Below are 27,705 nucleotides of genomic sequence, written 5' to 3'. Positions count from 1 at the left end.
TTAATGTTAGTGATGAAAATTTAGTATTGGATGGTATATTAGAGTTAGTTTTCATATTAGCTTTTAAGAGTCCTTGGTCAGTTGGTAAAAAATAAATTTAATGAATTGGATATTGTGCATTTATAAATTTTGGGAATACTGGGAATGGGCCGAAAAAGGAAATTAAACTTGCGGCGTACACTTGACCCAGCCACATTTAACAAACGGTCAACAAATAAAAAGGTATGTAAATGTAAATTTATATATTTCAAATATATTAATAATTGTTTAATTTTACCAGCAAAACTCAAAATGACGGATAAGTACCAGAAGGCTATTAATTTCATGGATAGAGCTAGGATTTATGTAAGTAAATTGTTTCTTTTTTTACTCCAAATTTTTTTTTCATATTCGATCATTGCCTGAGCAAAGCACACGGCACGCATACGCATACAGTTCATGTTGCGTTGCGTCTGTGTATGTACACTTGTTAGAAAAAATATCCGTACACCATGAGAACATAACAATTTGTCAAAAAAATTGTGCTTTAATAAACTTAAAAGTATGAAATTGCTATTCATATGTTCAACATAGTTATTGTCCAATATATTTAACTCGTTTTTACACGATTCTATTATTTTAAATTAAAATTAGCAAACAAAAACAAAAAACTTCATAAGAAAGGAACAGAAAAAGTATCCGTACAACAAAATAAAAACCTAAAAAATATTCAAAAATCTTATAATATATTGAGCTTTAGTAGCTCGTAGGATAGCCCTTCCTCTTAAGGACCTCTGCAAGGCGACAGGGCAGTTTATCCACTCCTTCGGCCGCCATACACCCCAAGACCATCACCCCACCTCCGCCATGTTTGACAGTGGGCGCCAAATTTTCTTTATTCAAAGCAGTACCACTTTTTCGCCATACGAGTTTTCTTCCCTTTATGCCAAATATGCAATATTTGCTTTCGTCCGAAAATAAAACACTTTGCCAAAACTCTGGAGGCTTATTTACATGTTCATTGGCAAAATCCATTCGCTTCTTTCGGTTGACATCTGATATGTAGGGCTTTTTACGTGCTACACGGCCATGATAACCCTCTTTTTTCAATATTTTGCGAACAGTGTCTTCATGAATGGTTTTACCAAACGAATCTTCAACATTTTTGCTTAATTTCGATGCAGTTACTCGAGGATTCTTCTTTACTTCCTGCAATATTGACCGTTTTTCACGATCTGACAGCTTGCTCGGGCGCCCAGAACGTGGCTTTGATCCTTTTACTTTTGCAAGGTTATAACAATTGTGTATAAATTTTTTGTTTTTGTTCTCATTCCAGACGGACCGCTATGCCGACATGGTAGACAAAGTAATTGGTATGGCGGAAGAAGCCATGCAGGATACACGAGAGGTAAGTAAATTTTAGTACATTTCAATTTATTTACAATTACTAAAAATTAATTTTTTTTTCTTTTTTTTTACATACACAGGCCCCGGTCGAACAACAGAAGTCGCAGGCTCTTGTTCCGGTGGCAACACCACCACTGGTTGTGGTTGATCCGGCACTGCCTGATAAGATATTATCTCTCAAATAAAAATTTAACCATATGGGACCTTTAGTTGTAGTTATTATTATTATTTAATAATAATTTAAAGTATAGGATATAGTTATAAACTATCAACCTAACTATATTTTACAAGCACTGGCAACTAAGGCCTTCGGCTTAGACGAAAACTACATCCATACACTAGCCTGGGATTCGAACCCGGATCCTCGTTGTTCAGTTGACTAAATGACTGGGCCACTTAGACAACTCATCTACCGAGGACTGCAGTTGTAGTATTTAAGACGGACACTAGATTAAAGTGTGTAACATCGAGTCTCACAGAATCCGTAAGAAAATTGGAATTATATTTTCCATCATACAATTACATTTCATTCCATTTCTATTGTTAAAACAACAACAAATTAATTAAAAATAAAAAACAAAAGTGAACGAAAGAAAAATGTCTTTTCCGTAATCCGATTTTTTTTCGGGTATATATGTATTTTCTTCCACATATAGCTCAATACATGGCAAATCGATTAAGAATGTAAGAAATTAAAATATCTACCTACTCGGTACATATATGAGCCAGAATATATGGTTAATTTCTATTTAAATGCATGTAAATACATAGGGGTCTGGCCAGACCCAAGGGTTAAACACTTGAACTTGAGCTTTGGCAACACCAGCAACCACGTTTTACATTTGCAGAAAAAAGGAAAGAAAGATCTTCAGTGTGACCAAACTTCATGTCACTTAAAAAACTTAATCTAGTACTGTAAAGTGTACTACCATTGTGACACCTCAGCACTGATGTCATTTCAGCTTTTTTCCAGACAGATCTGGCTGTTTTGGAAATGAGATTGCGGGAAAAATTTGAAAACAGCGGGCGGCGGGAATTCTAGCTTTTTTAGCAAATTGAAATATATATTTTTTTAATTTTACTTTTTCTTAATTTGGTGAGTTGTTTCTATCACATTTGGCGATGATTTTGAGAAAGAAATCAAAGCATAGCAAACGGTTGAAGCAAAGGTAAATATTTAATTATTTGTATTTAATTGTTATAAATACAATTTTGTCAATTTTAGATTGCCGGACAACTTTAATATATTAAAACAGATTGATCTTTTTCTGTTGAAAACATCTTGAAAATCAAAAACAAAAGCATCACTCCAATCCTGGAGTATTTTAATACTCCCAATATTGACCAAATTGAACGTCAGTACTATGAATTTAGGCAATGAAGTACTAAAATACCGGGATTCTGGCGGAAACTGCAGATTTCATGAACTGGCTTTAGTTGCTCTTCAAATATTGTCACTGCCTTGGTCAGTTTTTATCCAAGTGAATTTGGTTAAATCCAAAATCCGAAATAGGATGAGCGTTGATACGTTAAACGCTATATTAAGCATAAGGTTTATATTTATATATATTTTTAAATTAGAAATTAGCTTATCTAAAATTTTAGATATGGACTGCACCGAGAAAACAAATGCTGTTTTCATTACCAGCTACCGCCCAGCTGTCTAAATAAAATAGAACAGAGAGAATATTATACGAGCGATAAGGAAGATATTGAAAATCTAGTAAAAAATTCAATATTTAAAAATCAGCTTTTTTCGACTTTTTTCCCCGGAGATTCAGCTTTTTTTAGCTGTTTTCTTGAGTCGATTCAGCTGTTTTGGCCTAACAAAAAATGACAACACTGCACCTCAGACTGCCGCACTCGTCGATGTCGATGGAGCAATTGTTGAGACAAACAAACAAAGAAACTTACAAATAACATACATATATATATGTATATTCCTATATGTTATGTATGTATATAAATACATAAATGCATTTAAATATATATTTATATTTACTTTTAAATATAATTTTTATTATGAGAAACGAGTTAAGTTCTTTGCATTTTTAATTTTCTTAACAGATATAAAGTTTGAGTCCCTTGAAAATTTAGAATTTTCAAGTTTGCAGCCCTTGGATAGATATATGGCAACCCTTGGATTGGAGGGGAAAAAATAGGGGGAATTGAGATGGGAGTTTATTTGAATGTCAAATAAAACGGAAATAAAAGACGGGCTTTTTGACATTGATACAAATGTCAAAAATCAAATGTCAAAATTAAATAAAACTACAAGAAAACCAGCAACTAAAAAACCAAAAACCAAAACCAACCAAAAAAATGGCAAATTTAAAATTGAACGTAATTGCAAAAGAACTTGAAATTCTGGAATGGATTCCGGATGAGAAAATTGTCGAGGGAATTACAGAATTGGGGGAATATTGCCGCAAATTCCCTAATAATGCCAAGGAAAGGATAATAGAAAATTTCAATTCGCTGGACATTTTCCTAGGGGAGCCTTTTTTCATTAGCATCGATGAGCTATTTTTGCCGCCCCTGGTAAGTTGGAGAGACTTCGGAAAGTGTCTAAACATTATATTAATAATATTTTTTAAATATTACAGGTACGAATTAATCCCGGAAAGGGTATCGAGGAAGCCGGAACCTCGTCAAAAAAAGCCAGGAGCGGTGAGATAGCCAAAATGTTGACTATGATGGCCGTGTCCCTCGATGGTTCGAAGAGGACCCTCATATACATGAACTTAATGATGACGAAGTACAAATTTATGGCGGCAGAAACCATAATAGAAATTATTGTAGAAATATGTAGTTTTATAAAAAAAGCACGCATATCAACTAATTTGGTTTGCTTTGTTACTGATGGCAATCCAATTAATGTTTCAGTGCGAAATTATTTCGAAAATAATAATGGAACAGTCCCAGAATGTAATGCTCAATCATAAAGGGCACATTGATAACACATTGTGTCATATGTACTCAAGGCCGCTGGACATCGAAGACCTTACAATAATAGAAGTTTGCGAGGTCGGTGTTCCAGCGGTCTTGAGGCACTATTATACAAAAGAAAAAAACTCCCTCACACAAGTTACACAAAAAATACATACTATGAATAGAAAGTTAGGAAAATTAGATAATAGTAAGTGTATGTGGTTAGGGAATATTTCTAATAATAAGTTAGAGGCTTTTGGAAAATTAGTTTTAAGTGAAACTACGGAATATTATAATTTAAGTAAAATAATTAATGTTAGTGATGAAAATTTAGTATTAGATGGTATATTAGAGTTAGTTTTCATATTAGCTTTTAAGAGTCCTTGGTCAGTTGGTAAAAAATAAATTTAATGAATTGGATATTGTGCATTTATAAATTTTGGGAGTGCTGGGAATGGGCCGAAAAAGGAAATGAAACTTGCGGCGTACACTTGACCCAGCCACATTTAACAAACGGTCAACAAATAAAAAGGTATGTAAATGTAAATTTATATATTTCAAATATATTAATAATTGTTTAATTTTACCAGCAAAACTCAAAATGACGGATAAGTACCAGAAGGCTATTAATTTCATGGATAGAGCTAGGATTTATGTAAGTAAATTGTTTCTTTTTTTACTCCAAATTTTTTTTTCATATTCGATCATTGCCTGAGCAAAGCACACGGCACGCATACGCATACAGTTCATGTTGCGTTGCGTCTGTGTATGTACACTTGTTAGAAAAAAGAAAGAACATACCAAATATAGCATATAGACGGTTTTTTTTTTTACAAACATTACTTACCGATCAATTTTGACATTTGGCACCAATGAATAGATTTTCAAGAATCTTTTATCCTGTCTGTATTCGACAAAGACCTTTACGATCAATGTTAATTCGAAATTTTGAAAATCTGATGTTAGTTTACCAGTTGAATTGGCTTTGAATAATAAGAATTTGCCCTCCATGTCATAGTTAGCTTCGTGCAAGATGCGGGGAATGCGAGCCTTGATCTCAATTTGCTTCTTTGTGGGATCCTGATCAAATCCATCGACATGGATAATTGTGGCATTATTAAAACCCTTATTGATATTATCTCTCAAATGAAAATTTAACCATATGGGACCTTTAGTTGTAGTATTTAAAACAGACACTAGATTAAAGTGTGTAACATCGAGGGGTGGGAGACCTATTTCCGATATGCCCTTGGGATAATGATGGATAATACTATTCATTGTTCGTATCAAGCAAATTGTGTCACCGAAATGGCATTTTTCTATATTTTTAGCTGCAATAAAGATTAAAGCCATTGTATTTAACTTGTTCATATTGAATAACAGTCAACAATAAATAGAACCTGCAACCTCAATGATAAATCTCAACTAAATATTGCAAATAGATGCCAAGTACATCGAAGTATTGCATTGGAATTATTGAAATTTACGTAACCGGTTTTAGTAATTTGCAAAACACATTTTAACCCGTTCTTTTTCAAACATTTACTTCAGTCTCAGTCTCATCTGGTAGAAACATATCATCGTAGGCAATATTATTAAATATATCCGCAATTAAATCCCGAAATATTCCCGCAAATATTTTCAAATTTACTGGCTCCAATTCATTCCAAAATTCAATCCAATTCGAATTGAATACATGATTTATGGCCCATGTCAAATCAGAATTGTCAGGAAAAAAATTATCCAACCAGAAGATCCATCTGGAATAGAATTAAATATATTTAATATTAACAAGAAATTACTCTAAAGGAAGATTAAAGAACCCACCGATTCAATGCCACCCTGGGCACCAGTTCATACATTTTTAAATATCTTTTATGATTACGATACTCCATGAATACTTTCATTTTCAATGTGAAATTGAAACTTTGAAAGTCTGATTGATATTCACCCGTGGAATTCATTTCCACTAGCCAAGTTCGTCCCTGAGACATATATCGGCCCTTGTGTATTACATTTGGTATATGTCCATGAATTTCCATATACGATAATGTTGGATTTTTGTCAAATCCTTTAATATTCGTTATTGTAGTGTTCTCGAAACCATAGTTAACTTGTTGATATAAATCGAATATTAACCAAAATGCACCAATTTTTTCATCATTCCAATATTTTGAATCCTTTATATCCACAACATCAATGGGTTTTAAGCCAATTGCAGGTATGCCACGTGGAAATTTTCGTATAATGGCATTCGCTGTATTAACCAGACACTCTGTATCACCATAATGGCATTTCTTTATTTCTTTGGCTGCAAAAACAAAAAAACAAAGCGTCACAAATGTATATTGAAAGTTTCGACTACCAAGTTAGTTAATTTGTTCAGTTACCTACGCCACAATTGAGCCAAAGATATTGTGAAAAACTGCGCAGACCATGCCAAAATTAATATATCTCGCATTTCTGCAATGACTTCTATATATGTGATGGCTTCAACAGTTGCCAGTAAAATGAAAATTCTATAGATTCTAGGTACAGGTGATGTGAATTGAACAAATTGATTTCCATAACAGGTAAACGGTAGCAAAAAGCTCTTTTTGAAAACTAAACCAGTTATAGAAACTATTAGAACCTCATTGCATTTTAATTCATTGAAATTAATGCAGTAATTGTCTACTTTTACTTTAACAATTATTGTTATTATCTTATATTATCTAGCAACAGTTAGTAGCAGTGCCGGATTAAGCTAGCACCGGGGATTGCTTAAAATATAAGAGTTCGGTGTGGAAATCCGAATTAAAAGGTCACATTCCAATGCGAAAGTGTTGAAGAACTAACTATTAGTTAACACAAAAGAAACACCGCTTTTATTTGTTTATATATCTTCATTTATATTAACCCTCCGTCGGACACCTGGGTCCGGCCTGACCTTTTTTGACTTTGAACGTTAAGCTAACATGGTTCCATTTTATCTATCGACTTAAAATTCCAGGTAGCTTCCTAAAATTTTATTTTCTATCGATCTAGCCACAGGACAATTACCAAAAGGTCCTTGAACAAGGCGAAAAAAAAGGATTAAAAATGGAAGATATATGGAATTTTTGAAATGAAAACCTCGCCAATAACTATGATGCACATGATGTTGTGACTATTGACGAGCAACTGTTTCCATATCGTGGCAGAACCAAATTTACACAATATATACCGTCAAAGCCAGCAAAATATGGTATAAAAGTGTGGTGGGCATGCGATGCGAAAACGAAATATCCGTTGCAAGGAAAGCTGTATACTGGCAAAGAAGGAACCAATCGTGAAGTGAACCAAGGCGAAAATGTGTTGATGCAACTTTCAAACCGATATAGTATGAGTGGCCGAACGATCGTTGCTGATAATTTCTTTGTAACATTGGATGCTGCCAAAAGACTTGCTGTTATTGGTCTCGCATTGGTTGGCACCATACGATCCAACAAGATATGTCTTCCTTCGGAAATGAAAAAACATGACTCTCGTCCAGTGCTTTCATCATTGTTTGGTTTTCATGAAAACGTATCGATTTGTAGCTACGTGCCAAAAAAAAATCGAGCCGTAAATTTGCTTTCCACCGTACATTATTCGAAGTTCTGTGAAGGAGAGGCAAAGAAACCAGAGGCAATTATGTTTTATAATGCTAACAAAGCAGGTGTCGATTCAATGGATCAAATGGTTTTGCATTTCACGACAAAACGACCAACAAGGCGATGGACATATGTTTTCTTTTGCAACATGTTGGATATCATGGCATTGGCTGCTTACTGTATATGTAAGGAAGTGGATGGTTACGAAAAAAACAGCGCCCGGCGAACTTTTTTGAATAATCTCTTCAATACATTAGTTCGTGCAAATATCGAAAATCGAATGAACAATATTCATGTCATTGGTCAATTTACAACTCGTTCGGCGGTTGAGCATTCTTCGGAAAACCAATAAATTTAACAACAAATTTGATCCTTGCCAATAAAGCCGGAGCCGATACACTCACAAACAAGAGAGAGTGTCGCTGTTGTTTACAAGGAAGCGAAAAAGTGCGCCGTAAAACTCGTTTTTTTTGTACTGCTTGCAATCAGCCAGTATGCCAACAACACTCAAAAACAGCTTATACATGCTTTGTTTGTGTTTCTCAGAATCCGTAAGAAAATTGGAATTATATTTTCCATCATACAATTACATTTCATTCCATTTCTATTGTTAAAACAACAACAAATTAATTAAAAATAAAAAACAAAAGTGAACGAAGGAAAAATGTCTTTTTTCCGTAATCCGATTTTTTTTCGGGTATATGTATATTTTCTTCCACATATAGCTCAATGCATGGCAAATCGATTAAGAATGGTAAGAAATTAAAATATCTACCTACTCGGTACATATATGAGCCAGAATATATGGTTAATTTCTATTTAAATGCATGCAAATGCATGTAAATACATAGGGGTCTGGCCAGACCCAAGTGTCCGTCCGAAGGTTTTAAAATATGTGTCCGACGGAGGGTTAAACACTTGAACTTGAGCTTTGGCAACACCAGCAACCACGTTTTACATTTGCAGAAAAAAGGAAAGAAAGATCTTCATTGTGACCAAACTTCATGTCACTTAAAAAACTTAATCTAGTACTGTAAAGTGTAATTTTTAAAGTGGAAATGGGGTATTCCAACAGAAAGTTAGCCAAATCTAGCAGACTTTACAGAATCCAAAAATGAAAATGACTTCTAAGAATTTTTACAAAATTTACCTATTTTTCAGACCGTAGGTTTGGTCAATTTCTAAACGGTTTCATTAAGTTATATATGTTTATATTCAGATATATCTAAATTATTTCGCAATTTACCACATTTTTGGTAAAGAACTAAGTTTAATTTGAAAGAAATGTAATAAATGTAATAAGAATTCTTCCGATTTGAACATAAAAGACTTAAATAGCTAAACCATAACCCTGTGAGGAGGTGTTTTCTCTTATTCTCTCTGTTCTTAGGCCTTTTTTGTATCGCTTGAAAGTATATCTGGATAACATTTTTATTTTATTCAATTACATATACATATTTTGGTCATACTGCATTTTAACAAATGAATGATTAAAGATATTTTTACAGTGGATTTGCTAATCCTGCTATATGGCTAATCCGTCTCTGGGTAGTATGCATATATGTTCATACGCATAGTAGATTATAAAAAGCACCCTGTAATTTGATAACAAATTTCAGGTTTTATAAAAGACAATTAATTAACAAATAAATATAATTGATTTTCATCCAATCCAAGTATATTGAAATATATTTTATTTACACTTTCCTAAGAAACTACACGACTATAAACCTGTTCCCAAGTAACATAAGAACTTTTAGGTATTTAATTGAAAAATAACTAGCTTTTTATAGGAATCTCTGTGTGTTCCTCCGAGTCGTCGTCGTCGGCGAGGAATAAATCATCGTAAGGTGTTTTTTGAAAAATATCTCCCACCAAATGAGTGAAAACATCAGTAAATACATTTAATATGGCCGGTTCTACTTCATTCCAAAACTCAACCCAATTTGAATTGATAACTTTGTTAACAGCTGTGGTTAAGTCCGAGTTCTCGGGAAAGAAATCTTCAAGCCAAATTATCCAACTGCCAAAAAAAAGGTATTTAAAACAGTTATCTACATAGTCGTCCAAATTTACGGCTTACCGATCCAAACTAACTCTGGGAACTAGTTCATAAATTTTTAAATAACGCTTATTATTGCGATATTCCATTTGAACTTTTAGTTTTAAAACAAAATGAAAATTTTGAAAATCCGATGTAGATTCACCTGTGGCATTTAGACGAAGTAGCAAAATCTGTCCATTTGCCAGATATTTACCCTTGTGTATTAGACTGGGAATATTTCCATGTATCTCCATATATTCGGTAGTTGGATCTTTGCCAAAGCCAATTAAATTCGTTATTGTCGTATTTTCGAAACCATAGTTAACCTGATCGTACATTTTAAATTCAAATTTAATTCCACCAATATCAGCTTGATTCAAGAGTTCCGTATTATTTATATCGACAACATTGATTGGTTTCATTCCCAATGCGGGTATTCCCCTTGGATATTTTTGTATAATATCATTAATTGTCTTTATCAGACATGTTGTATCTCCAAAATGGCATTTCTTGATATCTTTAGCTTTTGAAAATTACACATAGAATAAAATGAGTTAAATGCAATTATTTAGAAAAAGAATCCGGTAACTCACTTAAACTCTGACTTTGGCATACATTAAAATAAATAAACTCTACACTTAGGACCGCAAATAATATTTTCCACATTTTTTTTTTTTTACCGATCTAGAAGTATTTGCCACAACAGTTGATGGCTTTATAGTCTCTGGGGAGCCTTGGTATGTAGTTTACAGCAAATGCAAAATGAACCGGTTTTCGAAAGCTTTTGAAACTTTAATTTGTTGTAAATATATTATTTAAAATAATTTATACATATTTCTATCTCTATCTCTATTTCTATTTATTCATCATCTTGTAAGAACAAATCATCGTAGGGAATATTATAGAAGAGCTCATCGAACATATCCATGAAAACTGTAGTAAATAAACGCAATATGCTTGGTTCCAATTCATTCCAAAATTCTACCCAATTTCGATTAAATAGATTATTAACGGCCAAGGTTAGATCAAAATTTTCAGGAAAGAAATCATCTAACCACTGAATCCAGCTGTATATAAGAGATAAAAGAGATATAACTTATTAATTTGGAGACATCGGGCTTAAATATATATAAATTACCGATCCAAAGTTATGCTGGGCACCAATTCATAAATTTTCATATAACGTTTATTATTTCGATATTCTGTACGGACTTTCAGTGTCAAATGGAATTGAAAATTAAGAAAATCGGATACGGAATTTCCAGACGATTCTATATTCACCATCCAAAGCATACGTCCCTTGGCATTATATTGACCCTTATAGATCAATTTGGGTATCGTACCAGAAATTTCAATTTTACTTAATGTGGGATCTTTGTCAAAGCCTTTAATTTCCGTAATTGTGGTATTCTCGAAACCATAATTAGTCTGATTGAACAATTCAAAATAATACCAAGCTACGCCTACTTGTGAATCGTTGACTAGCACCCAATCTCTTACATTAACCACATCGAATGTTTTTAAATAGATTTCTGGTATTCCTTTGCGATAATTTTGTATCAAAGCATTGGCTGTATCCTTTAGGCACTGTCCATCACCATAATGGCACTTGCTGACTCCCTTGGCTTGAAATGATTTAAAATAACAACACATTTAAAAATTTGATTGGGTCACTCACGTAGCTTTTGACACTGTAGACCAGTTAAAAACACGAGGCCCAACAATATTTGAAACAAATCACGCATATTTCCAATACTGATCACAAACAAATATGCACTTGCATAGTTCACGGAAGGCATTCGATGATTAAAACTGCTTTGTAACATTATTAGAACATTTATGAGGAAATCGAAACCTGTAGTGAATATTATCATAACAAGTTCTCTCTGTCATTCGTAACTCTTGCAAATAAGTTTGTTTGTATATATCCATTTCATTCCTACAAATCTTTATACTCTTACAAAAGTTGATCAACATGTAATTGAATTGAAATTTCAATTAGAATGCTTCTCGTATGCATTGCTGTAGAAGCTGAAAAAGCTTTTTAAAGCTGTACGATTTCTGATTTTCTATCGATCAGGTCTTTAGAAGTAGCTAAAAGCAAATGTGTTTATAAAATTTGCAAAAAAAAAACAGAAGGAATCGTCATCAACCCTTCTTTACATGAACATAGCAAAGGAATTATCTAAAGGATACACAAATATCTAACATTAAAAAATCTGAATTAAAATTAAAGGCAGTGTGGAACATAGATTTGTATTTATTAGATACTTAGAAGCTAGCTTAATGAATTTAAAAATTTATACAGGGTATAATAAAGTCATTAACATGAAGATCTGTCTGATTTAGATTTCTTTTACAATAATAATGCAATGTATATATAAAAACGAATTAATTTAAGAATTATCTTAAAAATGTACAGAAGTGTATATAATGATTAATAGAAATAGATTAAATTTAATAACTCAAAATGCATCTTCAGACAAAAAAAAATCCTTATACGGCACAACAGACAAAATACTATTTGCTTTAGAAATGAAATTCTCCCTTAACAAAGTTTCAAAAGTGGGTCTTACTTCGGGCCAAACCTCCTGCCAATTTTCATTTAACATTTCATTAAGCACAATCGCAAGATCAGTATTATTTGCATTTGTATCTGTCAAATCAAATATAGCTCTATAAAAAAAAGCAATGTTAGCACCCGTAGAAAAAATATTAATGGTACATACCGATTAAATTTTGTGGCAACATCCATATGAAAAAGTTGGAGATGTCCATGATTGTTCAAGACAAAATCATTTTTTAAAATAAATTGAAAATTTTGAACTTCTGCCCATCCGCGGCCCGTTGCCGAGGCAGTAATTGCAATAATTTTTGTTTTTAAACTATAATCCAGTTTGGCTGCAAGTCTTGGTATTTTACCATATATATCAAGTGACTTTTTCTCCCAATTTGACTTAACTTTAGTGATTGTGGTATTCTCCAAGCCGTAGACCATAACATTTCTAGCTTTGACCTGGTACCAAATGGCTTTCTTCTTATCATCCTTGACGACTGCCACATCAGGAATTTTCACGGCATCCAATGGAGGAATATTGATTTCAGGCAGACCCTTCATACCATAATGGGTTATCAAATAGTTTAAAAACTTGGTAAGGCATTTGCCATCCGAGAATTTACATTTCTCCACATCAGAAGCTAAGTCAAGAAGACAATATTATTAACAACTACATATATAGATGGGGATGCGGATTGTATAATATTTATGTACGTAGTTGATAGCTTTGAGCCAGCTGAATCGCAGCCAATATAAGAAATATACAACTTGTCTGCATGATATTCATCGGAAAACTGCTCGATCGTAGTTATTCCAATGAAAACTTAAACCCGATTTCACGATGTCAGTAAGCGGAAACTAGTTTTTTTAATACATAGTTAAAGGTGCATAATTCTCCATAGAACGACAGGAATTATTTAGTTATACCCTGTAGTAAACGACAGCAAGTGTCAAGTCGGTATAAGTCGGTCTGCATGTCGGTCTACATTTTAAAAATCTTAATAAAAAAATGCATTTGTACGAGGTATTTCTGTTAACGACATACATATGTTACGTTAATTAAGGTAAAATCTTGCTTAAATAAATAAATGCAAATGCATTATCATTTAACAGCAACGCTTTAAATAATTTTGTCATTTAAAATGCCTTTCAAACCACAAATTGAACTGCCACACCTCCTCCCTAATTAACGTCACCAAAGCAATAATAATATCAAAAATTGACTACTGCCTCCTCCTGTTTGGAACTGCCCCTCAATCTACAATCCGACTCCTTAACTCAATTACCAATTCTGCAATAAGAATATCCGAACTACTCCTGTCAACAATATGCTTCACGAAGCCCAAATACCCACACTTCACATACGAAATCAAATTGCCACAGCCAAACTCTGCAAATCACTAACAAACTCACACAACTCTCCAATCATCAACATAATAAGAAACTAAAAAACACAATAAGAAAGTTAAATACCAATCAACAGTAGACAGACAATAGACAAAGTCCTCGATATCCCACACAAACATTATCCCAGCAACCCAATAATACATACCCCACCATGGCACCTAAACACTCTATTAACGGATTCCTCTCTCAGAGAACATCTAAAAACCTCAACTCCTCCTCTCATATACAACAAATTATTTAAACAAATTCTTGACCGCTCCCAAAAAAAAACAAAACCAACGAACACAACATAATAAAATCAGGCTTATTACCATTTTACTCAACAGTTTTTTCTGCTGAAATTATCGCCATCACAGAAGCCCTTAATATTTTTAAACACAAGCCCGACAAATATGCCATATACACCGACTCCCTCTCAACTATAGACGCAATAGGAAACATCAACAACTCATCCTATTATGCATCCTTCATCCGAAACATCCTCACCAAATACCAACCAAAATTTAAAATCATCTGGATCCCCGGCCATGTAGGCATTAAGGGTAACGAGTTAGCCGACCTTGCTGCGAAAGATGCTACCGTTCTTCCACTCATCCTAACCCCAAATCATAACTTTTAAGACATAAACAAATATTTAAAAAACTTCCTCAAAACACTTACAACAAACACAATACACAACACATCAAACTGGTACCAAACTCTTGACCCGCAGGAATACAAAGCCCCAAAAAACACGTCAAGATCCCAACAAATTAAAATCACTACACTTATTGTTAGACTTGGCCACACCAACATCATCCACCAACACTACCTCGACCCAACATTAAACTCTTCATGTCCATTCTGCAATAATACAAAAATACCATTACGCCATATCCTAAGAGAATGTCAATCCCTCAAAACCTCTTATAATAAAATATTTATAAATCTTCAACTCCTTTCCCTACCAATTCCAAAAAATGTAAATATTATCCTTAAGTTCCTCACCCAAAAAAAATTGTAAACCAAATATAACCACAACAAGAGAGTCGAAGGCCTCAGCAGCCAGCACTCTATAATTTAGTTAGCTATATAATTTTACATTATAAGTTAACTGTACATAAATAAATCAATAAATCTTTAAAATTTTGGAAAAATATGTTCACTTTTTTTAATACCTAAAATATATAAAAATTCAGTCTTTTTATGTTTTCAATTTAAGTGCCTGGTGTTGAAAGAGTTTATTTAATTCAGAAAGTATATATACGTACATATGCCCATACCATGTATTAATAATACATTTTTTGATAATACAAATTCTAATAGATTAAGATTTATAAGCACAATCCATTTATTATATATTATCCTAAAACGTATCTTCAGGCAAAAACAAATCCTCATACGTTACTGAAGACAACATATTATTTGCCATTTGAACAAGATTTTCTCGCAACAGGTTTTCTAAAATGGGCTTTACTTCAGGCCAAATCTCTTGCCAACTTTCATTTAACAGCTGATTGACCACAATTGCCAGATCTGTATTATCTGAATGTGTATTTGTCAAATCAAATATGGCTCTGTGGAAAAAAGCTTAATTGGAACACGGACTAACAATGAAGAATTTTGTATATTTACATACCGATCAATTTGTGTAGTCACATGCACTTTATACAGTTTAAAGAATCCATGATTGGCCACGAAATTGTTTTTTATAATAAATTGCAAATTCTGAACTTCTGCTGTTCCATGCCCCGTAGCATTATAGACAAAGGCAATAAATTTTGTGGCAAAGCTATAATCAAATTTGGCCGCAAGTCTCGGTATTTTACCATATATATCAAGTGACGTTTTGTTCCAATTTCCCTTAACTTTAGTGAATGTTGTATTCTCCAAGCCGTTGACCATAATATTTCTAGCTTTCAAGTGGTACCAAATGGCTTTCTTCTTATCATCCTTGATGACTGCCACATCAGGAATTTTCACGGCATCCACTGGAGGAATATTGATTTCAGGCAGACCCTTCATACCATAATGGGTTGTCAAATAATTAAAAAACTTGGTAAGGCAATTGTCATCTGAGAATTTACATTTCTCCACATCAGAAGCTAAGTCAAGAAGACAATATTATTAACAAATAAATCGATGCGGTTGCGGATTGTATTATATTTATGTACGTAGTTGATAGCTTTGAGCCAGCTGAATCGCAGCCAATATAAGAAATATACAACTTGTCTGCATGATATTCATCGGAAAACTGCTCGATCGTAGTTATTCCAATGAAAATGTAAACCTAATTTCACGATGTCAGTAAGCTGAAACTAGTTTTTTTAATAAATAGTTAAAGGTGCTTTAATTGTCCATAGAATGACAGGAATTATTTAGTTATTCATTTTATTTTATTCTTATTTTTATATAAAATAAAATAAAATGAATAACTAAATAATTCAAATTAATATTTATTAATTAATTAATAAATAAAAATTATTTACGTCAACTAATACAGCATTCAACGAAAAAAGCTTAAGCTAAAAAGCATAACAATTAATTGTAGAAAAGTAGGCTTAAACCTTATACGCAACCAAACATCCCCGATCCGGTGGGATGTTTCACTAGACAGAAAGATAAGGTGAGATTGGTTGTTAAAACTTTACTTAAAAGATTGGAAAAGAATCAGTGTAACATCTACTAAGATGAATAGGAAAAAAACTTCTGTCTTGTCGGAAGGGAACAGAAAAATATATCGGGTGCCAATTAAGACCGCGTAACGCAAACTTGAGGAATTGCTTCTTCACCGATTTAAAACTATGCTGGTAAAGATCATGTTATGGAACTTCTGTTATGTAGTGGTCATCAAATTCTTTGGCCCAACGTTTTATGAAGCCAAGAAGACTACATGCTCTATTGAAAATTGAAGATACATGAAGATTAAACGAAAGTTTTGGCTTAATAACTACGCCTTAAGCTTAAAATTCAATGAGACACGATCTAACGGATCAGACTTAATAGAGTACTGAGCCTGGAACGGAGACAAACGACGGAAAGTCATTAAAGAGCACTTACGGTTAAAATCTAACTGCTGACTGCCACAAGATGGGCAAGCCAGACGCATTAACCCAAACTCGGGCTTAGGCACAGACAAACCAGAAAATGTTGTCATAGTCACGGCCGTTATGGCCAGCGCATTTTAAGCGGATTCGATTATTGCAAAACCAGCAAGAAATTGCTCTATACCAAGCCATTTTAGATATACCTATATATAATTTAAAACACGAGTTGACAAAAAGTGGGGGAAAAAACAGAGCACTAAGAAAGTTATACCCTGTAATTGTTTATATCCCAAGTCGGTATAAGACGACCAGCTTGTCGGTCTATTTGGCAAAAAAATTAACCCTACATTTTAAAAATCTTAATAAAATTCATTTCTACAGAGTATCTTTGTTAACGACATGTGTTAAGTTTAGTTAATTAAGGTAAAATCTTGTTTAAATAAATAAATGCAAATGCATTATCATTTAACAGCTACGCTTTAAATCATTTTGTCGCCCATTTGATATTAATAAGCTGTACAAGTAGATTATATGTGTCTTGAATTAAACAATCATAGCGGGAGTCTAAAGATTAAATTGAACATAGTTTCATTTTGATACACTTGAATCAAATTAATACGATTAACAAATGTATCCCCAAAAATATAAAAGAAGGATATGGCCATATAGAATACATTATATGCTGATCAACAAGATATATAAATACTTTTATGGGATCGACAACCAGCATCCGATAAGTCAAGAAACCTCAAGGTTTATACAAACTCAGGGACTGAAGGGGAATTAAAAAAAATATTAAGTACGTCTGTTTTATTCCGAGGCTCACATTATTTTGCAATTAGAGCAAATTGAAACCTGTAGCGCGAATTATCATAACAAGTTCTGTCTTATTTTATTCCTATCGTTATATATATATGCCACTTACTAGTTTTTTAAAAGTTTATTAATATATATTTCAATTCTTGTTTTAATTTACATTTAAGACTTTTGAATACTCGTTCATTTTTAAACTTTAAGAACATAGTAGAAATTTGGTCCAGGGATCTCAGAGAGGCAAGATTATTTTTTCAATTCTAGTGCCTAATGTTAAAATAGTTTACTTAATTCAGAATGTATATAGACGTATGCATTAGCCAATATCATGTATTAATAATAAATATTTTGAGAATGCAAATTCTAATTGATTTAGATTTATGAGCATTATCCATTTATTTTAAATTATCCATAACCGTATCTTCAGGCAAAAACAAATCCTCATACGTTACTGAAGACAACATATTATTTGCCATTTGAACAAAATTTTCTCGCAACAGGTTTTCAAAAATGGGCTTTACTTCAGGCCAAATCTCTTGCCAACTTTCATTTAACAGCTGATTGACCACAATTGCCAGATCTGTATTATCCGAATTTGTATTTGTCAAATCAAATATGCCTCTGTGGAAAAAAGCTTAATTGGGACAGGGACTAAGAATCAAGAATTTTGTATATATGTATACATACCGACTAACTTGGGTAGTCAAACCCACTTTATACAGCTTAAAATATCCATGATTGACCACAAAATTGTTTTTTATAATAAATTGGAAATTCTGAATTTCTACTGTTCCATTCCCCGTAGCATTAAAGACAAAGGCAATAAATTTTGTGGCAAAGCTATAATCCAATTTGGCCGCAAGTCTCGGTATTTTACCATATATATCAAATGACTTTTTGTTCCAATTTCCCTTAACTTTAGTGAATGTTGTATTCTCCCAGCCGTAGACCATAACATTTCTAACTTTCACCTGATACCAAATGGCTTTCTTCTCATCTTCATTGACGAGTGCCGCATCACGAACTTCCAGAGCATCCAACGGAGGAATATTGATTTCAGGCAGACCCTTCTTACCATAATGGGTTGTCAAATAATTAAAAAACTTGGTAAGGCAATTGTCATCTGAGAATTTACATTTCTCCACACCAGAAGCTACGTCAAGAAGACAATATTATTAACAAATAAATCGATGCGGATGCGGATTGTATTATATTTATGTACGTAGTTGATAGCTTTGAGCCAGCTGAGTCGCAGCCAAGATAAGAAATATACAACTTGTCAGCATGATATTCATCGGAAAACTGCTCGATCGTAGTTATTCCAATGAAAACTTAAACCCAATTTCACGATGTCAGTAAGCTGAAACTAGTTTTTTTAATAAATAGTTAAAGGTGCTTTAATTCTCCATAGAATGACAGGAATTTTTTAGTTATTTTATATAAAAATAAGAATAAAATAAAATGAATAAATAAATAATTCAAATTAATATTTATTAATTAATTAATAAATAAAAATTTATTTACGTCTACTAATACAGCATTCGACGAAAAAAGCTTAAGCTAAAAAGCATAACAATTATTGTAGAAAAGTAGGCTTGAACCTTATAAGCAACCAAACATCCCCGATCCAGTGGGGTGTTTTACTAGACAGAAAGATGAGGAAAAACTTTTGGTCCGTCGGGAGGGAACAGAAAAATATACCGGGTCCCAATTAAGACCGCGTGACGCAAGCTTAAGGAATTGCTTCTTCACCAATTCAATACTATGCTGGTAAAGATCATGTTATGGAACATCTGTTATGTAGTGGTCGTTTTATGAAGCCTATTGACAATTGGAGATACATGAAGATTAAACGAAAGTTTTGGCTTAATAACTACGCCTTAAGCTTTAAATTAAATGAGACACGATCTAACGGATCAGACTTAATAGAGTACTGAGCCTGGAACGGAGACAAACGACGGAAAGTCATTAAAGAGCACTTACGGTTAAAATCTAACTGCTGACTGCCACAAGGTGGGCAAGCCAGGCGCATTAAGCCAAACTCGGGCTTAGGCACAGACAAACCAGAAAATGTTGTCAAAGTCACGGCTGTTATGGCCAGCGCATTTTAAGCGGATTCGATTATTGCAAAGCCAGCAAAAAATTGGTATAAACCAAGCCATTTGAAATATATAGGTATATAATTTAAAACACGGGTTGACAAAAAGTGGGGGAAAAAACAGAGCACTAAGAAAGTTATACCCTGTAATCGGTTATATCCCAAGTAAGTCGACCTGCTTGTCGGTCTATTTGGCAAAAAAAAATAAACCCTACATTTTAAAAATCTTAATAAAATTCATTTCTACAGAGTATCTTTGTTAACGACATGTGTTAGGTTTAGTTAATTAAGGTAAAGTCTTGTTTAAATAAATAAATGCAAATGCATTATCATTTAACAGCTACGCTTTAAATCATTTTGTCGCCCATTTGATATTAATAAGCTGTACAAGTAGATTATATGTGTCTTGAATTAAACAATCATAGCGGGAGTCTAAAGATTAAATTGAACATAGCTTCATTTTGATACACTTGAATCAAATTAATACGATTAACAAATGTATCCCCAAAAATATAAAAGAAGGATATGGCCATATAGAATACTTTATATGCTGATCAACAAGATATATAAATACTTTTATGGGATCGACAACCAGCATCCGATAAGTTGCTAACCTCAAGGTTTATACAAACTCAGGGACTGAAGGGGAATTAAAAAAAATATTAAGTACGTCTGTTTTATTCCGAGGCTCACATTATTTTGCAATTAGAGCAAATTGAAACCTGTAGCGCGAATTATCATAACAAGTTCTCTCTTATTTTATTCCTATCGTTATATGTATATGCCACTTACTAGTTTTTTAAAAGTTTATTAATATATATTTCAATTCTTGTTTTAATTTACATTTAAGACTTTTGAATACTCGTTCATTTTTAAACTTTAAGAACATAGTAGAAATTTGGTCCAGGGATCTCAGAGAGGCAAGATTATTTTTTCAATTCTAGTGCCTAATGTTGAAATAGTTTACTTAATTCAGAATGTATATAGACGTATGCATTAGCCAATATCATGTATTAATAATAAATATTTTGAGAATGCAAATTCTAATCTATTTAGATCTATGAGCATTATCCATTTATTTTAAATTATCCAAACCCGTATCTTCAGGCAAAAACAAATCCTCATACCTTATTGAAGACAATATATTATTTGCTATTTGAATAAAATTTTCTCGCAACAGGTTTTCAAAAATGGGTTTTACTTCAGGCCAAATCTCTTGCCAACTTTCATTTAACAGCTGATTGACCACAATTGCCAGATCTGTATTATCTGAATGTGTATTTGTCAAATCAAATATGGCTCTGTGGAAAAAAGCTTAATTGGAACACGGACTAACAATCAAGAATTTTGTATATTTACATACCGATCAATTTGTGTAGTCACATGCACTTTATACAGTTTAAAAAATCCATTATTGGCCACAAAATTGTTTTTTATAATAAATTGGAAATTCTGAACTTCTGCTGTTCCATGCCCCGTAGCATTAAAGACAAAGGATATAAATTTTGTGCTTAAGCTATAATCCAATTTGGCCGCAAGTCTCGGTATTTTACCATATATATCAACTGTCTTCTTGTCCCAATTTGACTTAACTTTAGTAATTGTTGTATTCTCCAAGCCATAAGCTATAAGATTTTTAGCTTTCACCTGATACCAAATGGCTTTCTTCACATCATCTTGTGCGACTGACACATCAGGTATATTGACAGCATCCAATCGAGAAATATTGACTTCAGGCCATTCGTTCTTGCCATAATGTTTAATCAAAAAATTTGATAAATTGGTAAGGCATTTTCCATCCGAGAATTTGCATTTCTCGGCATCAGGTGCTAAGTATGTCAGGAAGACAATATTAGTTAGAGACTAAGACACACAGAAATTAATTACGTAGTTGATAGCTTTGAGCCAGGTGAATAACAGCGACTATAAAAAATATACAACTTATCTCCATGATGTTCCTCGCAAAACTACTCACCGAGTTTTGATATATGATAATAATATGTGATGCTTTTGACGGTATGGTGAGCTTAAACTAGTTTATTTTCTTGGCAATTGAAGCTTTCTCAGAATCTATAGACAACCAAGAATAGTTCAGTCATACTTTGAATCTAAAGGGTGTAAGGTATATATTTTATTTAAGAAATAGAAAAAACTTATCACCAAGTCAAGTCTCATAGGTAAGCGGTTTATTATAAACAATTTTTAAGGTAAAATTTCTATTGAGATTGGTATTACTATCTCAATTTCAACTTAATTATCAATATGTATTTTATTGAATGAACATTTTAAAACTTTACATTCTAGAGTCTAGGGTCTCCATAGTCTTCGGGCAAAAATAAATCATCATAACGTACGCGTAGGGCATTCAATTTATCATTGGCAAATTCAATAAAATATTCACTAAACCCATCTATAATTGTGGGTTCAAACTCCGACCAAAATTCATGCCAATTATCGTTCATCCATTGGCTGACAACAATAGCTAAATCGGTGTTGACATAATTCACATCGGTGACATCAAAAACGGCTCTGGAATCGTGAAAACAAAACTAGTAAGTTTGGGAAAGAAATATATACATTTATACGTATAATTACCTATCAATTTTTGTATAGAGAAACAATTTGTAAACCTTTACATATCCTTGATTACCAAAATCTAGGAAAACTTTCCAAATCAAACGCACATTTTGAAGTTCCGATATTGTTCGGCCGGAAGCATTAAAAAATCCAAAAAATATTCGGGCTTTCACACTACTTTTCATTTTGCCCACTAAATTTGGAATATTTGCATATATTTCGATCTTCTTTTGCTTCAAATCACTTCTAACTTTCGTTATTGTTGAATTCTCGAATCCGTAGGCAGTGACATTAGTAATTTTAACCTGATACGACAATGGTTTATGCGGATCGTCATCCACAAATTTGGTGTCGGGTAATTGCAAAATATTCAATGGTGGTATATTCCATTCGGGTATTCCTGTTTTACCAAATTGTTGAAGTATTTTCTGTAGGCCCTTTGCAAGGCATATTTGATCGCTAAATTTACATTTATTTAAGCCAGATGCTGACAGATCGAAGAAAACGTGTAATAAGTATCATTAGTAGAGAATATAATATAACTAAATTGCCTACGTAATTGCAGTCCAAAGACGAAGTGACTAGCCGATATTATAAAAAACAGCCAAGTAAGCTCCATGATGTTCCTTTACCAACTGATCTAAGTAGTCGTCAACGCGTGACGATAAGCTAACTTAAACTATTATCAAGTCATTAAAAGCTTAAACTAGTTTATAACTTAATCCTTTACAGTAAACCGCAACTAATTATAAAATATCGAACAATAAATATTCGAATATACACGTATTTAATATCGATTAGTATTTTCTCTCTTCTTCATAAAGGTCGTAACATAAACAGTTTTACTCTTTAATTTCAATAAAATTTTCGAAAATGTAAATGGTGAAAACTGGTTTGAAGGACCTTACCAAAGAGACCTAAGTAAAGACACTACAGTAGATACCGGCTATAACGTTGTCGGTTGCAACGATTTATCGCATATAACGAAACAAACATTTTTTTGGTTTTCATATAAATGGAACCAAAATCGGAAAAGTATTGCCGTTCCTTTGAAAAATCGTTTTAGCCGGCATCTACTGTATGTTTAATGGTCACAGAATATCAATGCCAATGCCAAGGTTTTAGTATTTTCTTATGAAAACTTTAAAAAAAAATGCAAAATGGGGAAAAGAGTCTTTTGTTTTAAAACCCTTTTCCATAGAGCGTTCTGTTAAACTTATCTATAAATAATATAACCATAAATCGATGAAATTTAAAACTTTTGAAAGCTCGTTTAGCAGCTAGTTTAGAATATATACAACTGATCTCCATGCTGTTCCACTTGGTACTGATCGGTAAAAAAATTACTATTATATTTCTCTATCGGTAAGCTCGAAGAAGTTTGTTTGTTTAGAATTAGAAGCTTTTCATTTATCTCTGGATTATGATGACTTTATGTGGTTTGATATGGTTAACCCATTTTGCTAATGATTAGAACGCGAAAAGCTTAAACTAGTTTCTAATATAAGCATAAATTAATCCTTTACAGTTTTAGCGGAAATTAAACTACTATTTTACTACTATTTACATAATTTTAATCTTGCTAATAATTTAATTATGCAGTGATTTTATATTTTTATTAAATTTAAGTTCAACAGAGTTTACATCTCTGCAGGTTACATAATTAAGTAATAAATTAATAAATGCAAATGCATATTTATTTAACCTCTACTTAATCACTTATACCTCGATTATGATATGTGACTGAACTCCCCTTGACTAATCCTATAGTATTGGGATTTTTCTTTTAGCTACACTTACCCTTCCCTTTTTTAGTTTTTTAACATCTTTTTTAAGATGCCAATTAATTTTTTTTCTTTCTAAGTCTAAAAGGCAATGCTTATTTTTTAATTAATTGCATTATGCTGATAGATATTCATTCATTTTCGGGCAAAAAGAAATCATCATATCGTGCTTGCAGACTGGTCAATTTATTATTGACATATTCAATAAAATATTCACTTATGACCGACTTAATGATTGGTTCAAATTCAGTCCAAATTTCTTGCCAATTCTCGTTCATCCATTGGTTGACAACAATGGCAAAATCCGAGTTATATGTATGCACATCGGTAACATCAAAGATGGCCCTAAAAAATTACACAGAAGAGTCTTATCAGAGATCTCTATTATATTCATCACATACCTATCAATTTTGGTGTTAACAAACACCTTGTAGAGTTTCAGGAATCTTCTATTGGTAACAACAAGATAAGCCTTTATAATGAATCGAAAATTTTGTAGTTCCGCTATGGCTTGACCGGATGCATTATAATATCCTGCAATTATCCTGGCATGCACACTGCTACGTGTTTTTCCCACTAAACTTGGTATACGTCCATATAACTCGACTTTCTTCTGCTTCACATCGCTTTTCACTTTCGTTATTGTTGTATTTTCGAATCCATAGACTGTAGCATTGGTGATTTGTACCTGATAGGATAATGGTTTACGCGGATCCTCCTCAACGAATTGGGTATCGGGCAGTTCAACTGTATGCAATGGAGTCATCTCCAATTCGGGTAATGGCCATTTTCCAAGATATTTAATCACTTTATTAAAACCAATTTCAATACATTTATGATCGCTAAATTTACATCTATTCACGAAACTTGCTGTTGAAAAGTTGAATATATTAAATTTTAGTTGAATGGGAAATCTTTTGTACACTTATCCATATAAATTACGTACGTAATTGTAGTCCAAAGACCAATTGACTAGCCGATATTAGAATAAATAGACAAGTGAACTCCATGATGTTCCTCTGCTAACTGATCAAAATGACTTCTAAACGTTTTATCTGGTTAGCTAACTTAAGTCATTAGCGACCGCAAAACAGAAAAGCTTAAACTTGTTTCTACCTTAAGCACAATTGTTAGTCAATCCTTTAAAGTTTTAGCTGGAACTCAATACAAAACTAATTATAGTGTATAATAAAATATTTTACTAACAATCTAATCGTGTAAATTTCAAATATCAATAGGTATACCATACGAATATGTCGACTTTATGAAAAAAATTCCAAACGATTACAAATAATTGGCAATGTTTATAAACGAAATCTTTATTTGGATGACTCGTTTTGTCATTAGAAGTAATGCCAGGTCACTTTGTATCCCTTACGCCCAAAAAGGAATCAATTGGATCACATTTTTTAAAAACAATTTAAAGCTTTATTTGAAAATAATATCAACACAACTAATATAATGACTGCCTTCGTTTTTGCAGTGCTTTGGCTTTAACAAAGTATTGAATTCTTAACCATAGACACAATTATCTATACAAACAACAATTACGAAACACTTTGGAAATAACTTAAAAACTTGTATCGATAGAAATAAGTTAAATAAACCATCTGAGTATCTAAATATTTATTTTGACTATTTTCTAAACCATCACCGAATATAGCTAATGGTTCAGTGTCGATATGATAGATCCTACTTCAGTGTCTATTAACTAATATTGAATTTAAGCACCAACTTTATATTTTAATATATCTTCATCTTCGGGCAAAAACAAATCCATATACGTCGCAGAGGAAAATATATTATTGGCATGCGTGATGAAACTATGTTGCAACATATTTTCAAAAACTGGATTCACTTCGGCCCAAACGTCTTGCCAATTTTCATTTATCACATCATTCAGCACAATTGCAAGATCTGTATTATCCTCGTTCACATAGGTCAAGTCGAATACAGGTCTGGAAAAAAGAACCCATTTTTAAATAAACAAAACATTTAGTTGACTAAATTATACCTATCAATTTTGGTGTGTACAGCCAGTCGATATATTTTCACATATCCTCGATTATCAATGATAAATGAACTTCTTGAAAGAAATCGCAAATTCTTAACTGCCACCGATCCGTGTCCCGTGGACTGCAAGGCAAATGATAGAATTCTCGTTTTTATGCTGTAATTCATTTTTGCCATTAGATTTGGTATATGTCCGTATATATCTAGAGATTTTTGTTTCCAATCAGTTTTGACTTTTGTGATTGTTGTATTTTCTAAACCATAGGCCATCATATTTGTACCTTTCACATGATACCAAATAAGTTTTTTCTTATCATTCTCAACAACTTCCAAGTCATCCACTTTGGCAGAGGTTAATGGCGGAAATTTCAATTCGGGCATACCGATTTTACCATATCGCCTTAATACATAATTCATACTATTCGTAATGCAACTGTCATCCGAAAATTGGCATCTTCTGATATCAGACCCTAAGTGAGAAGACTTTATTAGCAAATAGACACAATAATATTTATTATTTATAGTTACTTAGTTGAAAACATTGAGTCATTTGAAGTGCTGCGAGTATAAAAATGATCCAACTGTTCTCCATGATGTTCTCTCGGACACTACATGGTCATATTTCGAACCTAATAATAGTTTTCAAGCTTAAACTAGTTTAATTATCTAACAATAATAATAAAAGCTTTGAAGAAGAGAAATTGCTCAATGATTAGTTAATAATAAGTATATGACAATCTAATAGGTATACATTTACCTGGCAGTTGTTGAACTCTTCGACATCGATTCATGCTGACTATGAATGAACTATTTTATTATTAGTCCTACCCCGCCTATCAAATTAAAGGCATTTGCGGGCTTTTTAGGTCAGTGAATTCCCTTCTAGATCATTTTTGCAAATTCTTTGATTGTGGGTAAATTGCACATTTTAGGGGAATTCAACTTTTTGGATCCGTTTGTCATCAAATTTTTATGATTGACCATACAGGAATTCTATATATTCATGTCCGTTAGTTGTTGGTGCCATAGCTGATGTGAATTGGTTAAAACCACAGGGGGAAGTACTATATACAAGTTAACGTAGGTAGTAGTTGTAGTTCAAAGATTAATTGTATAGACAATATTATTGGCCAAGTTAGCTCAATGATGTTTTCCTATAGACTGAATAGTTTAATGCATGATTTTAATATAACTGCTGTTGGCTATAAAGACGTGAAGCTTAAACTGGTTTCAAATAGAAAAGCTTTATGTGGTTACTCATCGCGAAGATCCTGTAGAACTCATTTAAAATCGATGGTGAAAACCAAATTCATTGTTAGTTTTTTATTTGGGAATAATTTGAAACAATAGCTATCGGTAAAGGAAGGTTTTTTCCTGGCCCTGGAGATTTCCATTCCAAAAACCAAACTCTTGAGTTTTTCCAATTGCAAATGTAGATCTCTTGAAAGTTTAACC

The 27,705-nt window shown here is 32.8% G+C and overlaps 11 protein-coding genes across 13 annotated transcripts; all 11 read right to left on the bottom strand.

Annotated features, from left to right (window-relative positions):
• Window positions 1-5,160: 5,160 nt before the first annotated feature.
• LOC26529096 lies at window positions 5,161-5,670 on the bottom strand. Its single transcript, XM_015176742.2, has one exon. It carries the CDS (start codon window positions 5,668-5,670, stop codon window positions 5,161-5,163), a length of 510 nt encoding a protein of 169 aa, XP_015032228.2.
• A 127-nt stretch (window positions 5,671-5,797) lies between these two features.
• On the bottom strand, window positions 5,798-6,804 carry LOC6650322 (circadian clock-controlled protein daywake). Its single transcript, XM_002073783.3, has 3 exons — window positions 6,712-6,804; window positions 6,145-6,628; window positions 5,798-6,077 (listed from the first exon to the last, which is right to left on the bottom strand). The coding sequence occupies exons 1-3, from the start codon at window positions 6,776-6,778 to the stop codon at window positions 5,852-5,854; spliced, it is 777 nt and encodes a 258-aa protein (XP_002073819.1). The 5' UTR covers window positions 6,779-6,804; the 3' UTR covers window positions 5,798-5,851.
• A 2,783-nt stretch (window positions 6,805-9,587) lies between these two features.
• Window positions 9,588-10,675, bottom strand: LOC6650321 (circadian clock-controlled protein daywake). The gene is made up of 3 exons (XM_002073782.4): window positions 10,569-10,675; window positions 10,015-10,498; window positions 9,588-9,954 (listed from the first exon to the last, which is right to left on the bottom strand). The coding sequence occupies exons 1-3, from the start codon at window positions 10,639-10,641 to the stop codon at window positions 9,711-9,713; spliced, it is 801 nt and encodes a 266-aa protein (XP_002073818.2). The 5' UTR covers window positions 10,642-10,675; the 3' UTR covers window positions 9,588-9,710.
• A 71-nt stretch (window positions 10,676-10,746) lies between these two features.
• LOC6650320 lies at window positions 10,747-11,757 on the bottom strand. Its single transcript, XM_002073781.4, has 3 exons — window positions 11,654-11,757; window positions 11,114-11,600; window positions 10,747-11,042 (listed from the first exon to the last, which is right to left on the bottom strand). Exons 1-3 carry the CDS (start codon window positions 11,718-11,720, stop codon window positions 10,835-10,837), a joined length of 762 nt encoding a protein of 253 aa, XP_002073817.1. The 5' UTR covers window positions 11,721-11,757; the 3' UTR covers window positions 10,747-10,834.
• A 531-nt stretch (window positions 11,758-12,288) lies between these two features.
• On the bottom strand, window positions 12,289-13,305 carry LOC111519466 (circadian clock-controlled protein daywake-like). Its single transcript, XM_023180516.2, has 3 exons — window positions 13,247-13,305; window positions 12,705-13,173; window positions 12,289-12,651 (listed from the first exon to the last, which is right to left on the bottom strand). The coding sequence occupies exons 2-3, from the start codon at window positions 13,091-13,093 to the stop codon at window positions 12,441-12,443; spliced, it is 600 nt and encodes a 199-aa protein (XP_023036284.1). The 5' UTR covers window positions 13,094-13,173; window positions 13,247-13,305; the 3' UTR covers window positions 12,289-12,440.
• Window positions 13,306-15,153: 1,848 nt separating this feature from the next.
• Window positions 15,154-16,151, bottom strand: LOC111519453 (circadian clock-controlled protein daywake-like). Its single transcript, XM_023180455.2, has 3 exons — window positions 16,093-16,151; window positions 15,558-16,023; window positions 15,154-15,495 (listed from the first exon to the last, which is right to left on the bottom strand). The coding sequence occupies exons 2-3, from the start codon at window positions 15,941-15,943 to the stop codon at window positions 15,285-15,287; spliced, it is 597 nt and encodes a 198-aa protein (XP_023036223.1). The 5' UTR covers window positions 15,944-16,023; window positions 16,093-16,151; the 3' UTR covers window positions 15,154-15,284.
• Window positions 16,152-17,929: 1,778 nt separating this feature from the next.
• On the bottom strand, window positions 17,930-19,053 carry LOC111519455. The gene is made up of 3 exons (XM_023180462.2): window positions 19,001-19,053; window positions 18,466-18,931; window positions 17,930-18,399 (listed from the first exon to the last, which is right to left on the bottom strand). The coding sequence occupies exons 2-3, from the start codon at window positions 18,729-18,731 to the stop codon at window positions 18,174-18,176; spliced, it is 492 nt and encodes a 163-aa protein (XP_023036230.1). The 5' UTR covers window positions 18,732-18,931; window positions 19,001-19,053; the 3' UTR covers window positions 17,930-18,173.
• Window positions 19,054-20,684: 1,631 nt separating this feature from the next.
• Window positions 20,685-21,827, bottom strand: LOC111519521 (circadian clock-controlled protein daywake-like). The gene is made up of 3 exons (XM_023180798.2): window positions 21,764-21,827; window positions 21,240-21,705; window positions 20,685-21,177 (listed from the first exon to the last, which is right to left on the bottom strand). Exons 1-3 carry the CDS (start codon window positions 21,825-21,827, stop codon window positions 20,952-20,954), a joined length of 756 nt encoding a protein of 251 aa, XP_023036566.1. The 3' UTR covers window positions 20,685-20,951.
• Window positions 21,828-22,040: 213 nt separating this feature from the next.
• Window positions 22,041-23,008, bottom strand: LOC124459761. Its single transcript, XM_047009371.1, has 2 exons — window positions 22,472-23,008; window positions 22,041-22,405 (listed from the first exon to the last, which is right to left on the bottom strand). Exons 1-2 carry the CDS (start codon window positions 22,636-22,638, stop codon window positions 22,177-22,179), a joined length of 396 nt encoding a protein of 131 aa, XP_046865327.1. The 5' UTR covers window positions 22,639-23,008; the 3' UTR covers window positions 22,041-22,176.
• A 1,359-nt stretch (window positions 23,009-24,367) lies between these two features.
• LOC111519520 lies at window positions 24,368-25,102 on the bottom strand. Its single transcript, XM_023180797.2, has 2 exons — window positions 24,639-25,102; window positions 24,368-24,582 (listed from the first exon to the last, which is right to left on the bottom strand). The coding sequence occupies exons 1-2, from the start codon at window positions 25,001-25,003 to the stop codon at window positions 24,369-24,371; spliced, it is 579 nt and encodes a 192-aa protein (XP_023036565.1). The 5' UTR covers window positions 25,004-25,102; the 3' UTR covers window position 24,368.
• Window positions 25,103-25,707: 605 nt separating this feature from the next.
• On the bottom strand, window positions 25,708-27,366 carry LOC111519450 (circadian clock-controlled protein daywake-like). Of its 3 annotated transcripts, XM_023180449.2 has the most exons (5): window positions 27,008-27,366; window positions 26,779-26,879; window positions 26,532-26,720; window positions 26,252-26,453; window positions 25,708-26,195 (listed from the first exon to the last, which is right to left on the bottom strand). In XM_023180449.2, the coding sequence occupies exons 2-5, from the start codon at window positions 26,840-26,842 to the stop codon at window positions 25,961-25,963; spliced, it is 690 nt and encodes a 229-aa protein (XP_023036217.1). In that variant the 5' UTR covers window positions 26,843-26,879; window positions 27,008-27,366; the 3' UTR covers window positions 25,708-25,960. The 3 variants fall into 3 exon arrangements, with proteins under 3 accessions (XP_023036217.1, XP_023036216.1, XP_046865326.1); XM_023180448.2 differs by having other exon boundaries at window positions 26,252-26,720; XM_047009370.1 differs by lacking the exon at window positions 27,008-27,366 and having other exon boundaries at window positions 26,252-26,720; window positions 26,779-26,898.
• Between the last annotated feature and the right edge of the window lie 339 nt (window positions 27,367-27,705).

Source organism: Drosophila willistoni, chromosome 3R (genome assembly GCF_018902025.1).
Source record: "Drosophila willistoni isolate 14030-0811.24 chromosome 3R, UCI_dwil_1.1, whole genome shotgun sequence".
NCBI lineage: Eukaryota > Metazoa > Arthropoda > Insecta > Diptera > Drosophilidae > Drosophila > Drosophila willistoni.
This window is presented reverse-complemented; position numbering and strand designations above follow the sequence as displayed.

What these genes read in the sequence shown, in the direction of transcription:
- LOC26529096 (XM_015176742.2), bottom strand. Translation starts at nt 5,670, where the DNA reads ATGGCTTTAATCTTTATTGCAGCTAAAAATATAGAAAAATGCCATTTC.
- LOC6650322 (XM_002073783.3), bottom strand. Translation starts at nt 6,778, where the DNA reads ATGCGAGATATATTAATTTTGGCATGGTCTGCGCAGTTTTTCACAATA. An exon ending in ATCTTTGGCTCAATTGTGGC is followed by an intron (nt 6,629 to 6,711) that starts GTAGGTAACTGA and finishes TTGTTTTTGCAG; the next exon opens with CCAAAGAAATAAAGAAATGC. An exon ending in CCCAGGGTGGCATTGAATCG is followed by an intron (nt 6,078 to 6,144) that starts GTGGGTTCTTTA and finishes ATTCTATTCCAG; the next exon opens with ATGGATCTTCTGGTTGGATA.
- LOC6650321 (XM_002073782.4), bottom strand. Translation starts at nt 10,641, where the DNA reads ATGTGGAAAATATTATTTGCGGTCCTAAGTGTAGAGTTTATTTATTTT. An exon ending in ATGCCAAAGTCAGAGTTTAA is followed by an intron (nt 10,499 to 10,568) that starts GTGAGTTACCGG and finishes AATTTTCAAAAG; the next exon opens with CTAAAGATATCAAGAAATGC. An exon ending in CCCAGAGTTAGTTTGGATCG is followed by an intron (nt 9,955 to 10,014) that starts GTAAGCCGTAAA and finishes TTTTTTTGGCAG; the next exon opens with TTGGATAATTTGGCTTGAAG.
- LOC6650320 (XM_002073781.4), bottom strand. Translation starts at nt 11,720, where the DNA reads ATGCGTGATTTGTTTCAAATATTGTTGGGCCTCGTGTTTTTAACTGGT. An exon ending in TCTACAGTGTCAAAAGCTAC is followed by an intron (nt 11,601 to 11,653) that starts GTGAGTGACCCA and finishes AATCATTTCAAG; the next exon opens with CCAAGGGAGTCAGCAAGTGC. An exon ending in CCCAGCATAACTTTGGATCG is followed by an intron (nt 11,043 to 11,113) that starts GTAATTTATATA and finishes TCTTATATACAG; the next exon opens with CTGGATTCAGTGGTTAGATG.
- LOC111519466 (XM_023180516.2), bottom strand. Translation starts at nt 13,093, where the DNA reads ATGAAGGGTCTGCCTGAAATCAATATTCCTCCATTGGATGCCGTGAAA. An exon ending in GTTGCCACAAAATTTAATCG is followed by an intron (nt 12,652 to 12,704) that starts GTATGTACCATT and finishes TTTTTTTTATAG; the next exon opens with AGCTATATTTGATTTGACAG.
- LOC111519453 (XM_023180455.2), bottom strand. Translation starts at nt 15,943, where the DNA reads ATGAAGGGTCTGCCTGAAATCAATATTCCTCCAGTGGATGCCGTGAAA. An exon ending in GTGACTACACAAATTGATCG is followed by an intron (nt 15,496 to 15,557) that starts GTATGTAAATAT and finishes TTTTTTCCACAG; the next exon opens with AGCCATATTTGATTTGACAA.
- LOC111519455 (XM_023180462.2), bottom strand. Translation starts at nt 18,731, where the DNA reads ATGGTCTACGGCTGGGAGAATACAACATTCACTAAAGTTAAGGGAAAT. An exon ending in TTGACTACCCAAGTTAGTCG is followed by an intron (nt 18,400 to 18,465) that starts GTATGTATACAT and finishes TTTTTTCCACAG; the next exon opens with AGGCATATTTGATTTGACAA.
- LOC111519521 (XM_023180798.2), bottom strand. Translation starts at nt 21,827, where the DNA reads ATGGAGATAAGTTGTATATTTTTTATAGTCGCTGTTATTCACCTGGCT. An exon ending in GGCTCAAAGCTATCAACTAC is followed by an intron (nt 21,706 to 21,763) that starts GTAATTAATTTC and finishes TGACATACTTAG; the next exon opens with CACCTGATGCCGAGAAATGC. An exon ending in GTGACTACACAAATTGATCG is followed by an intron (nt 21,178 to 21,239) that starts GTATGTAAATAT and finishes TTTTTTCCACAG; the next exon opens with AGCCATATTTGATTTGACAA.
- LOC124459761 (XM_047009371.1), bottom strand. Translation starts at nt 22,638, where the DNA reads ATGAAAAGTAGTGTGAAAGCCCGAATATTTTTTGGATTTTTTAATGCT. An exon ending in CTCTATACAAAAATTGATAG is followed by an intron (nt 22,406 to 22,471) that starts GTAATTATACGT and finishes TCACGATTCCAG; the next exon opens with AGCCGTTTTTGATGTCACCG.
- LOC111519520 (XM_023180797.2), bottom strand. Translation starts at nt 25,003, where the DNA reads ATGACTCCATTGCATACAGTTGAACTGCCCGATACCCAATTCGTTGAG. An exon ending in GTTAACACCAAAATTGATAG is followed by an intron (nt 24,583 to 24,638) that starts GTATGTGATGAA and finishes GTAATTTTTTAG; the next exon opens with GGCCATCTTTGATGTTACCG.
- LOC111519450 (XM_023180448.2), bottom strand. Translation starts at nt 26,842, where the DNA reads ATGGAGAACAGTTGGATCATTTTTATACTCGCAGCACTTCAAATGACT. An exon ending in GACTCAATGTTTTCAACTAA is followed by an intron (nt 26,721 to 26,778) that starts GTAACTATAAAT and finishes CTTCTCACTTAG; the next exon opens with GGTCTGATATCAGAAGATGC. An exon ending in GTACACACCAAAATTGATAG is followed by an intron (nt 26,196 to 26,251) that starts GTATAATTTAGT and finishes TCTTTTTTCCAG; the next exon opens with ACCTGTATTCGACTTGACCT.